Source organism: Cyprinodon tularosa, unplaced genomic scaffold (genome assembly GCF_016077235.1).
Source record: "Cyprinodon tularosa strain WSP-4 unplaced genomic scaffold, ASM1607723v1 ctg543, whole genome shotgun sequence".
Taxonomy (NCBI): domain Eukaryota; kingdom Metazoa; phylum Chordata; class Actinopteri; order Cyprinodontiformes; family Cyprinodontidae; genus Cyprinodon; species Cyprinodon tularosa.
Window position 1 is genome coordinate 360,292 of NW_024039278.1, and position 12,792 is coordinate 373,083.

A 12,792-nucleotide genomic window follows, 5' to 3' on the forward strand; every position below is an offset into this window, starting at 1 on the left:
AATGTGATGTCTGTTGAATGTGATGTATAGTCAATCAGAGGGTGTGTCCCTTAGGAATGGGGAGTCGTTTTTGTGGTCCTAAGTGGCGGACCCGTCCTTCTGGTTCAATTTGCATGTTTTCTAAGCCAAAACAAATCTTTTGGGCTACTATATAAAGCTTCTTACTCAACACTAATTCAGACATTTTGAATTGAAAAGGCTTCCTAGATGGGAAGCAAAGCCTTTTCAAACAAAGTCCATTGGGTTGTTTTTTTCATTTTTTTTTGTGGAATGATTATGACCTGGATGAGCGAGAATCTTCACCAGTCTTTGGATATGTTTATTTGGAAAGGTGTTGTTTTCAGAATAAGGGGTTTGTTGAACATTTTTAAACAATGAGCTCATGTTGGTCAGAATAATTTCTACATATTATCTACATATTCTGTAGTTCTAATGGAAGTAGTCGGTATAAAGTGTGTACATTAAACTATGGCTCAAACCACTTGGATGGAGTATCTGAAGTATTTTATTCTGAAGTTTATTTTAGTCAAGAACAGTGCCTAGCAGTATAGCTGGTGCAACGGGGAAAAAACTCCTAGCCATAACCGAATTGTAATAACAATATTAAACATATATCTTCTTCTCTTATAAGGATACACTATTAAGTATTTGACCATCCTGACCTAACACTCTGATTATGAGTGTCAGATCAGGATGGGTATGATTATTTGTTGCGGTCTGACTCTGTCATTCTTTGTGGCTGAGCCAAACCACAGAATGATAGACATACACACAGACTAAATCGTGGCAGTGTAGAAGATGAGAAGCAGCTCATGTTGCAAGTTTTACTTATTGAGTTACTGGTAAAGATTTTCCTGAATATTGCATCTCTAAAGAAAATGTAAAAATAAGGAACAGTAGTTACGTGTTTGTGGTTAGAGATTATTCTTGGGTCCTTCAATACTCCTGCATATGAAGTCTTTCTTAATTCAAAATTACAATAACAAAGAAGCTTTATAGGGCTCGATGTTAACCATCGCCCGGTCTCTTATTATTGTCTTGTTGCTACATTTATTTTGTCTGGGAAAACTAATCTTGAGTCAGTTAAAAGTCAGGGATTTCTGAAATTATGTAAGACTGTGTAAACCCTGTATAAAATAACTATGTATAATGATTCTCTAGAATAGTTACATTATATTAATAGTATTATCTTGTATAAACATACCATGACTCTAAAATAAAAGTTATTTATTTGTAACATTGACTTCTGTCTTGTGATTTATCTTAAGTTTTTACCTGTCAAGTTTTTTTTTGATTTTTAACATTACAATTTATATTTTTCCAAGCACACAACAGTTTAAAGCAAAGTTTAGTTTGAAAAGAATGTGCAGGAAGGACTGAAAAGCATGTTAACACGGTAATGTAGGCTTGAGTTCATTATCTGACGCATGAATATACACACCAGGAACCTGTAAACTTAACAAATACTGAATTACAAAAAACATTTAAAAAGCAAACATGTTTTATTGATATATATACAAAAACGAATATGAGGAACTATATTTATCAAACATTATACTGGGCAAGTAAAAAAATTTTCTGGTCAAATGACTTTCACATTTCATTTGCCCAAAAACAGGGGTTCCTTAATGTAAACCCCTGCTTTAAAACTGTTAATTAATGTCCTGCAGACTTGAATTTAGACATAGGTTGGAACCAAACCATAGGGCAATATTGGTACTGGTAGATCACTGTGAGATGTTTGATTCTATGCAGGAAAGGGTTAATTAGTGAGTAATTAGTACTGCTGAGCATCAGGCTTAATTTTTGACTGTATGTTTTTAAACCTTAATCCTTTGCTAAGAGTTGGTTGTCTTTTAAAAAGTATAGATATTTTGTTCCTCAGAAGAGTGTTCCTTATTACTTAGGTCCTTCTTCTGAAAAAAAAAATCCCCTCAGATAAAATATGTAAAGTTTAAACCAAAAACTTATATCCAGTTGTTTTTCTTTTTGGCTTGCGTTCTGAGTTGCAAGGGATGTGCTCTCTCTGTTGGCCTTTCTTTTATGAGTGAGGACCCTTTAGTCCCTGGAAATGGGTGATGACTTACTGTTATCCACAGTAAATTCATGGTTGTTAAGGATAGAGAGCGGAGGCGGTGTGTGAGCTTAAGGTGATTCTGACCATATTAGTTTCTGTATGCATACTCGTCATTGTGCTGGTTTAAACCAATGACAGTGATGCCATATGTGAACTTTTTGGCTATCACAGACAGGTCTTCTACATTGCAGTTATTTGTGCAAACAGGATCCAGGGAGAGGCAGAGGCTAACACCCGGAGCAGGGAAAGCTTCTGGTGAGGAATGTCTGGATTAAAGATTCATGTGCTTTTCTATATTCACAACCGGTGTGTGTTTCCTTGTTGACTTTTTTTTTCTGTTGCAATGTTATTGCCTGTGTTCACACCTAATGCTATATCTGTTCAACATATTTAATTACTTTATGGTTTCCAGTACTAAGAGAAATACATTGGAGTAATTTTGCCTTCAAATTATAGAATTTCCTTTTTTAGATCTGTCCATGTTTTACCTGCAAACTCCTTTCCAACCATAGTTTTAGTCTAAACATCTTGCCCTGCAGCACCCTTCTGTCTGTTTCTGAATTCATTTTACTTTTTATTGATTTAATGACTGAGTCCAGCCTAAGTGACAGTGTGGATTTTTTTCTTGGTTATCATTTGGTTATAAATTAAGAAGTGTATTAGAAAAAAAGGCTAACGGTTCTGTAAATATGTGTTTTGGCCTACAGTTTACCTGCATGTGGACCTTTTTCTGTCCACTTCTGACAACTTTTGTCCCTTTGAGGATGGAACCTGACAAAGTAAACTGCCTGTGATTGGCTACTTTTTAACAAATCCCACTTCCATTGACAGTACTGTTTGGTTGCAGCTAGAAAAGCATCTGCAAGCTTATCGCTGTCATATTAGAGTTTAAAATTTGTTAAGTGAAGTCATTATTAAATAACTTAGTTTAACACTGTCATGACAGCTCTGACAGCAGTAGCAATATGCTCTAAAATAATGAACATTAAATGTTGGACTTTGTTGGAGCTAAGCTAACATTAGCTTAATTTTCAATAATGAGGAAAGTGAGGGTTGAATTAGTTTTCTTTATAGTTAAACACAGGTAGTTATATTTCTGTTCAGGATTTAGTCCAGCATTTTGTATACAAACTTTTCAATTGATGTATGAGGGACCGAGCCAGCCAGGCGTGAGGACATACTGGTTATTATCAAGAAAAAATTTTTTTTTTATTTCCCCAAAGTAAAAAAATCTAACCAATCTAAGACAGGGCCCATAAAAAGAGGTCAAATGAAGAGACTAAGTTAAGTCAAAAAATATCAAGGTTAAGCATCGCAAAACCTCAAAGTAACTGCACCAGCAAAACTGACCTCCCACACAACAAACAAAGGGGACTGATCAGCTCACTGATTGGCTGATCAGACCAGAATGACTCACTGAGGAAAAGGTAGGGAGAAAAGCTACACAAATTTAACAAAAATAACTAAGCTATTAGCTTACGGATTAAACTTAAATTACTAACAATTAAACAAGATTTACAAAATGAGCAAATCACAAAAGCCAGAAAAAAGAAAATATAATGCAGCATATTAAAATGAGAACTCCATGGTCCACCCCCATAGTGAAACTCCAGATGGTACCACCCAATCTATCAATCAGTCAATAAGTGTGCCAGCCTTTGCATTCTCCCAGTAGAAGGAACTTTCCACGACACCAGAAAAGGAATGACAAACAATATTAAGTATTTGACAGAATAAAATATAAAAAAGTTAACCAAATATGCACACTACAATTGGAAATAATGTTTTTCTAATATTGTTAAGATAAAAATAAACAAACCAATAAATTTACCCTACTGTCTGTTAAAAAGTGAAAAAGTGGTTTTGTTTCGGTTTACTGACTATGTGACCATCACATGATGACAGAGATGGCTGTTGGATATAAAGTCACAATTATTCTATTTATGAGAGCAGATATATTACCCTAAAGCTGCTTTGCTAACATCACTTACACAAAAGAACAGCAGAGTCGGGATTTCTTGAAAAGTAGTCAATCATAAGCAGTGTACTTTCTCAGGTTGCTTCCACCCTTAAAGTGACAAATGTTGACATAAAGCCATGGAAACAGGTCCACACACAAGCAGAAGAGAATTTAAAGGTCTATAAGAAGCAAACCATGAGTATAGAGGAGCATGCACTCATGCTTGTTATATACTTTGGGGCATGCATTGTTAAAAATGCATGTGAAGAGTAGTATGTCTGTGTTTTAAATGAAACTAAAGGGTTTTGGAATGCCTGTGAACTTGGCAGAATGCTGACTTCATGGTTACAGCATTAAATCCCTCTGATTACTGTCACAGTCAAACTTTTTTGTACAGTAGTATAAAAATCCTTGATATTTAAATACTATCTCTTGGTTTAAAAACTTGCTTGCAAATTTAAAAAACATTGATAGATACCACAGTGTAAATAAATATGTGTTCTTCAAGTGCTGACACTAGACACAAAGGTTAACTTACACCAAAAATAGTGTAAAGTTTCTCATTTGAATATATCTAAGAAAACATGTATCCATGCATTTCTTTCTGTTAATAGAAAACCGCAGCAACTATACGTAACAGTTTTTTTCTTTTTTTTAAGGGTTTTATGATCATTATTTGCAACAGGGTGCATATGCCATATGTCTGAGGGACATATGGCATTGGATTTTAAGTGCACATGGCTATCGTATGTAAGGGTTAATGTGGAGCAGATTAAGCTCAGACAAAGCATAACGAGATATAATGCTCCTTAGAGACATGAGATGACAACATGGATCATCATCATGTCTACTCAAGCAGTGCTCGGAGAGGCGAGTGTTTCCATGCAGATCCATAAGGGTGGATGGATTTGATGTGTAGCCATTTGTTGTGTGTGAAAGGTTGCCAAGAGAGATATGTCAGGGTGGGGCCACAAAGTGGTCAATTCAATGTCTGCAGATGTGCACATAGAAATTAAGGGACAGTTGCACAAAGCCGTTTGCGGACTCTCACTATATGTTTTACTAATTCTTAAACTAATTGCAATGTCTATTCTGCCTTGCCTTTTTGACAGGGTCTCTCGGCAGGGACACAACTTACCTGGCAAGGGAGACGAAATTTTTTTTTAGGGAAGAGCTAATGTGTATTTATGTAAATTATAGCAGAGCAAATTAATCCTTACGGTGTTTGTATCATACCTATTGCAGAGGAAATCTGCAATCTTCTACGTGAATCCAGTGTAGAAATAATGCAAAACAGGTAAAACAAATAATTGTGAAAAGTAGAAGTGATTGAGTAATTTCTCAATCTTACAAAAAAGCTGTTTAGGGCATTTTACTCTTGAGTCACAAAAACCATTGTTAAAAATGTGGATATAAATTAGGTGCTTTTCTATTTCTTTCATACTACAAAACAGTGTCACCACTGTTAAAACAATTTCTTTGAATAGAGGAAGGAGATAGAATGTGATATATGTCTTTAAAGCACTACCACTAATGCATATGAGAACACAAGTAGACCTGTTTCCATGGAAACAGTATTTCACTCACCCACTGCACCTGACAAAGCTGAAAATACATGTAGTGTTTGCGCTTGTGCAATAAGAAACACATACACAATCCTCCCATGGAGACTGCTCACGTCACTTGCTCTACACATGGTAACCAGAGAGGAGGCTGCCTCATCGACTCAATAGGACACAAGAGAAGCCTTTTTTTTCCTTGTTCCTGTTAGGATCATGTCCTCAGTCATTTAAGGATGTGTTCATACAGTTTAACTAATTTTCTTTTATCTTTGTCTGTATAATATCTTATTATATACCAATAATGTTGTCTTTTCATGGATAAGGTTATTTATTTTTTGTTTTTTTTAATGCTCAAACTTTAAAATTACTATTACACCATTTTTATCCTTAATATATCTAGGGCTGAATAGTTATGTCTCTTTAGCTCTGTTATATTTATCTTATTTTTATTAAAGCAACTCATGTGTCCTAAATTGCTTATTTTCTTTATTTTATCTGCTATGCCTAGCTGGTTTTCAATGTCAGTTTAATCTAGAGGGCAAATAAAATGAAAAATTATGAATATAATAAGCGTGTAGTTTATCTGCACATGTATAATCTAAGGTAATAAAGATTAGTTTTCTAAAATAGTATTTTTTATGCTAATATAGAGCGATTTTTGTTTATGTTCATTTAAAAAAACAGACAAAACCAAGTGTGAAACATACCGATTTTTAATCCGCCATTAAAAGTCTCATAAATATATGCTATTGTGCACCATTCTCAAGTCTAACTACAACTTTAAGGGATTGTGAAATGTTTAGGCTTTTGTTTATTTTTCTGTTTTTGTATGTAGTTTTTATCTACCTGCTCAGTCGGCTCTGAATAGAAGAAATTCAATCATCTTTACAGCAATTCTTTCCTCCTGCCTCCTGTCTCTTAGCAACAGGGGGCAGGACTCCCTTAAAGGAGTAAGTCATAATTTCTCACTATAAAATAATATCTGCAAGCATCTGCAATAACAGCTAACAATATATAGGTGAAAAAAATGATTGTTTGGGGATGGAGGTTTTTTATGGTAAAGCAACACCATAAGGGAATGATAGAATCTGAGTCCATGATGGATGGATGGATGGATGGATGGATGGATGGATGGATGGATGGATGGATGGATGGATGGATGGATGGATGGATGGATGGATGGATGGATGGATGGATGGATGGATGGATGGATGGATGGATGGAAACTTGAGTTATCACATCACAAGAAAGAAATTAAGTATAGATGAAACTTTAATAAATGCATGGAACAGATTAATGAACGGCTGAATGGAATAAAAAAGATTAATTCAATTAAAAAATTCTCTTTTAATCTAAAGGCAAAATAATTATTCTAACTTGTATATTTTATTTCGTATATCTTGGTTTTGAAAGCACTGCTAATCCACCTCCATTGCTATTGTCTTGCTCATTTGGTGGAAAGTTTAGCAGCAATATTCCGTTCAAGTCGATTAAAAAATAAGAGAAACTGAATTGCTGGTGCTGGAGCGAAGGATCCTGTTCTGCTTGTCTGGATAAAACATATGCTGTAATACTGGAATCCCAATACTCTTCTTTGTTTAAGGGCCTTTTCAAAAAGTACATTCATTGTTTGACTTATTTGGTATCTTAGCTCCCTGTGTTGTTGAATAATTTGGTTTGTGTTATATCGATTAATAACTTTATTTTTTTTTTTTCAAATTTATGTTTAGCCCTCATTTGTCAGTTTTAACCTATTACAGCAGTTGTTTTATGTAACAGGACACAGTATTTAAGTGGCAACAACTTGTGACTTTTGATAATAAACACAGAACTTCAGTCTATCTTCTACAGAATTTTATCTAAAGTTAAAATAAGCACTATCTTCCTGCATTATATTCAAATGTTTCAGCTTACAGATTCTTTTACATTCTTTTTCAATATCACCTTTTTTTCTCAAACATGCTTTTTTTCTGTCTTGCTGTGAGATAAAAAGTGAAAGAGCATTGAAATCTGGGATGAGCACCTTACTGCATACAAATAAGCTTGTAGACAACAATTAGCCAATGGAAGTGGATTAACCTCCATGCCATTCACCAGCTGGGATTTAGTAACAGCCTGTAGTTGTAGACATACTTGTTGATGACCAATCTGCAGTATTTCAAATGGGAAATAGAAATCATTAGTTACTTTGCAGTGAACCATGAAGATTATGATTTTGATCAAATCTCTATTTATAATGATATCATGAGTACAATAGTTTTGAAATCCTTTGTGAAATGTGAGTTAAATTGAAATAAGTTATTATTTACATTTTAGCTCAGCTGTTGATGACATTCTGGTACAGTTCTCCAAATAACTCAGTGAGGCATCTACAAAGTTAATGTACCAGAACCAGATCTGTGGAAACTATTTAGTGTTTTACAATTAGCCTTTGCATGTGAAGGAAAGAGAGAGTTCAAGACTATAATAGGCTTTACCAGGACTCTAAAATCCATGTCAAAGCCAATAGAAGCAGTTCTTCTTTCTGTGTGTTGTGTTCAGCTGCCAGAGCAATGATGATAAGTAAATCAGACTTAACTGGTTCATTGCCCTTATACATAATGTCTGGTCATGATGACCATGTGGGTCATAACTGTTTAAGATCTGAAACATAGCTCTCAGAAAAAAAATGCAAAACAGAATTTAGAACGGTGTTAAAGGTTCTAAATTCTAAATATTTATATATATATATATATATATATATATATATATATATATATATATATATATATATATATATATATTACCATAGTCAATAGGTCAGTAGGCTCTTTTTCTTTAAATGGGTGAACAACTCAACTGTATATTGTGGTCTAACATGAGTATAGTTGCAAACTAGAATTATGAATAGTACAGAAAAAAAATTAACAAAAGAAAACTAAGTAGGAATCTCCCAGAAACGTTATATATAAAAGAGGCGTTTTCATTTACATTATTCTGGATTATGTTTCCCACTGTTGGCAGCAAAACTGTTTTTGCCAAAGACGGAGCAGCCTATTATTGGTTTCCTCTGTCTCCTCATCACATGCACACATGCTCTCTCCTTTCTGTTCTACTCTCTCTTCCTCTACTTTGACTGACACTGGGTTTCCTCCAATCGCTGTAGGGCCGTGTGAGGCGAGGAACCAGTAGCGTTTCAGGAAGGGTGGAGCTTGGAGCAGTTGGGCAGCTTCAGGCAGGGATGCTGCATTTGGACCTTATTGACGGTGCTGACGGTTACTGCGGTGATAAAGAGGCATCCGCTGTTGCAATCGCACCAGGCATCAAGGACTCTGGAGCACCAGTTACCATGGATACTTACCGGCCCAAGAGACCTACGACCCTTAACCTTTTCCCGATTGTGCCACGCTCACAGGTGTGTCCTAATTTAACCTTATCTACACATACACACTTTCACACACATACATGCACTTTCTTACAAGGCAGACCACTAATGGAAATCATGAGTACAAGAAAGGTATTTCTTTGAAGAGTGTTTGTTCCCTTAAACAAGAAAAGGTATTCTATCAATGGAAATATTGTGGAACAATTGTTTTCCTGACTGGATCTTTGTGGAGTGAACAATAGCTTTCATTGTCAGGACATTTTTTCCCCTTGGTACCCATCTCTGTGTGATGTGGGAGCTTTTTGGGGAAACTTTCTGACAGTATACTGTTTTAAATCAGGGTAATTTTCTTTTTTTTATAGTGTTTGGTGGCAGAGAATATTAATGTAGGCTTCTTAGCATCATATGAAAACAGTTTAGAAGACAATGAAAGTCATGACACACAACAAGATTGTGTGGAAATGTAAAAGTGTAATATTAAGTCCCATGCGTGAACCTTTCTGAGGAAGACCTTAGGACTACGTCTGATAAATCAATTCCTAAAGTTATATTAAATAGTCACCACAGGGACTGAGAATGGTAAAACAGACATACATGCATAATTTGATGGACAGGTGTTAGGTTCGGTAATGTCACATCCAAAATTAGGGGATCAACTAACAGCAAAGAAAATAGTCATTACTGCATTATTTTGCATCGCATATCTATCATTAAGAACCAGCAATACAGATATCAATGAATGTATATTTGCTAGTGACATATTCTTTTTCAGAAACAACAATTGGTGTACTAAAAAAACAGAACTAATGGTTGCTACTGTCTGAGACTAGAAGAGGTTTGGCTTTAGAATTAGAATCTGGAATAATGGAAAACGGATTATAAATAGGTCAGGAAAGATGATTCAGATAGATTTTGCAGGTTGGTGAGAGGATGAGAAGGGAAAACACAGACCAAAATAATCTTTCCAGATTAAAGTGACTCAATACCAGTCTCTTCAACAAAATGTGTTGTAAAAATAAGGATAACCCCAAAATATTCTTTATAACATAAACAATATTGAAATAATTTTAATTTAGGGATTTACTGATTTGAAAATCTGGGCCAATATCCATATCCAATAATACAATAACCGATTTTGGCAACTACATTGAAATGAATATCAGTTGTTAATTACATATTACAGAGTTTGTTCCTTGTTTCCTCTAATGGCTGGGTCCATCACAATTATTCCCTATGGCAAATGGTTGCTCACACTGATTAATGCTCTTCTGGAGGTTTCCTCTTCTTAAAGAGAAACTTTCCTTTAAGCTGTTGCCCAATGCATGCTCAAGTATTAGGACTTGCTGCAAAGTTCAGTTCAATTAAGTTTATTTATTTAGCAGCAATTCATAAAACATGTCTTAAGGCACTTTACAGGGACATTTCTTTCAGATTGGTTATGAAGACCAGTGTGATTGTGTCTACTCATTAACTTGCAAGACATGCTCCTCCTGGGTGAGCCGGGGTGAAGACCTTTGCTTGCATTTATTAGTCGAAACTCCAGCAATCCCTCACACCAAGCATACATATAGCAACAGTGGGGAGGAAAACTCCCTTTTAACAGGAAGAAACCTCCAGCGAAACCAAGCTCAGTTTGAGAGAGCATCTAATGAGGCCGACTGGGGTTAAAGGAGACAGAATCAGACATAAAAAAAAAGCAGAAATACAAAAGCTCACTGATAACTTGCTCCACAGGTGGCTTAGTCCAGGAAAGACATAGTCACGCACACAAACACCAAGCCAATTCTGCTACTTACAGTAAAAAAACAGGACTACATTGAACACAAGCCAATCTCCAACATCTATAAACAGAGATGTTGATGGCAGAAGCACAGCTGATATTTCATTCGAGGATGGAATCACAGGAGTCATTAAAAGGCCAGATGACTCTGCTATGATGAGAAAAATCAGATAGAGCAAATCTATGCGTGGAACTTGACAAATACTGCAGAATAGAGGTAGAGTGAAGCAGAATTAAGAATCCAGCAGCCCAAACATATACAATGGCAGCACAAATACAGCTCAGGATATTCTAACTATATTGGATAAGGTATAAGAAAGGTAGAGCCACAATAGGGCCAAGGTAGAACCAAGGAGAGACGACGGTCTTGACTGAAATTCTCCACCTGCCCCTCTACTCACTCAGGAACTGAAGAAAACTAACACAAAACAGGCCACAGTTGTATCATACTGGTGTGGAATGAGTGAATGCTGCAAGTAAGTGAATCCAATTGGTCTGCTGGACTTCCTTGGATGAAAAACCTAATCATTTTTGTCATTTCAACTCTTTTAGAATATGGTAAATTTTATTTTCTCCATTTAGCCCCTCATTACTCTTTGGTGGGCCTCCACTGTGCAGGAGAGGATGCCTGCAACCTGCTGAATATTCTAAACCACCACTCCCCTAGTAAACAGGTCACTGCTTGTTTTGCTAATTGAACTCCGTGGGAACTTGCAGTAAAACTGAACAATTTCAGCATTCCAGTAGTCTTACTAGCCCTTGAATTTATCAGACTGTAGATAAAACAGCTTCTGTAAAGAACAGTTTTTTTTTATTTTAAAACAATGGCAAGTAGCTTGTGCCTGTTGTGGTGTGAAGATCTAAATCATTTTAATGGCGGCTTTGGCTCACACCAATTTTACTGTAGATAATGCTTTTCGCCCTTTAGCTCAGAGGTCAAAGTCACTTCTTCTTTTGCTGGAGCAGACATGAAGTATTTCTGTTTGGTAGCCGATCTTTCAGGTAGTTCAGCAGCAGATGGAATCTGACCTTCTTGTTTCCAGCCTGAGCACAGCTTTCCAGGTTATGAGAGTTTGTCCTGGAATATTAGGGTCATATTTAGCCTCATATCACTGAGAGGACTTATGTCATCGTAAATTAATCTTTTATGCATGTACTATTAATAATTTAACAACTAGTAAATTGAATTGAATTGAATTGAATACTTAACAAATCAATTGTCAAGAATAACATAGCTATAATGTACACATTTTTTTTTGTTTTTATAAACAACAACAAATAAGGCTTAAACAGTAGCACATTGAGCAGTTCAAATGAGATGAGATGGTGGAATGCTGATGTTTTCCTGGAGTTTCTTATTCCTCACACTAAGTACTGTAGAGAAAATGGATTTCACACAAAAAGGTCTTTTTTTAAACTTCAGTGGACAGCTTTCTCTCTGACTGAACTATTATTTGAAATCTGATTTCAGAGTGTAATTTAGGGTTGTCACAATACTAAACTTTTCAACTCGATACCGATACTAAGGAAAATATTCAATACTCAATACCAGTTTCGATACCACAGGGATAAAAACAAAGACTCCAAAATTCAACAGAAATTTTCATTAAAAATAAAAATACAAAAAATAAATACAATAAACAATAAGAACAATATTTTGAGGTTGTTTACTGTGCAGAGTATTAAGCAAGCTTGATTAAAAAAATTACAAAATTCAAATTAAGTGTTCCTTCCTTTGCTATGCTTTGCACACATAACAATGAAACTAGCCAAACCGGTTTAGAAACAAAAATAATTCTCAGCAGCTGCACCTGTTACAAAAAAAGAGTCTGAAACTGAAAAGTGCACAGAATTATTCAATCACACAGTGTTCTGAAAGTGCATTTTCCACTATTCTGCACTTTAGATGGCTGTATCGATACTTTTGAAAATGAGTATTGTATCCGGATACAACGTTTCAGTATCAATACTTTTTTGAATATCGATACTTTTGACAACCCTAGTGTAATTATTTAAAAATGTCCAAGTCAACAGCCAAACCCAAAATTA

The 12,792-nt window shown here is 35.4% G+C and overlaps 1 protein-coding gene across 2 annotated transcripts in view; it reads left to right on the plus strand.

Annotated features, from left to right (window-relative positions):
- The window catches only part of LOC119796332 (C-Jun-amino-terminal kinase-interacting protein 1-like), a 49,166-nt gene that overhangs the window by 15,617 nt on the left and 20,757 nt on the right, over window positions 1-12,792 (plus strand). For both annotated transcript variants that reach the window (XM_038304837.1, XM_038304838.1), the window contains exon 3: window positions 8,745-8,993. In XM_038304837.1, coding sequence (XP_038160765.1) covers window positions 8,745-8,993 — 249 coding nt within the window. The remainder of the gene's footprint in view (window positions 1-8,744; window positions 8,994-12,792) is intronic.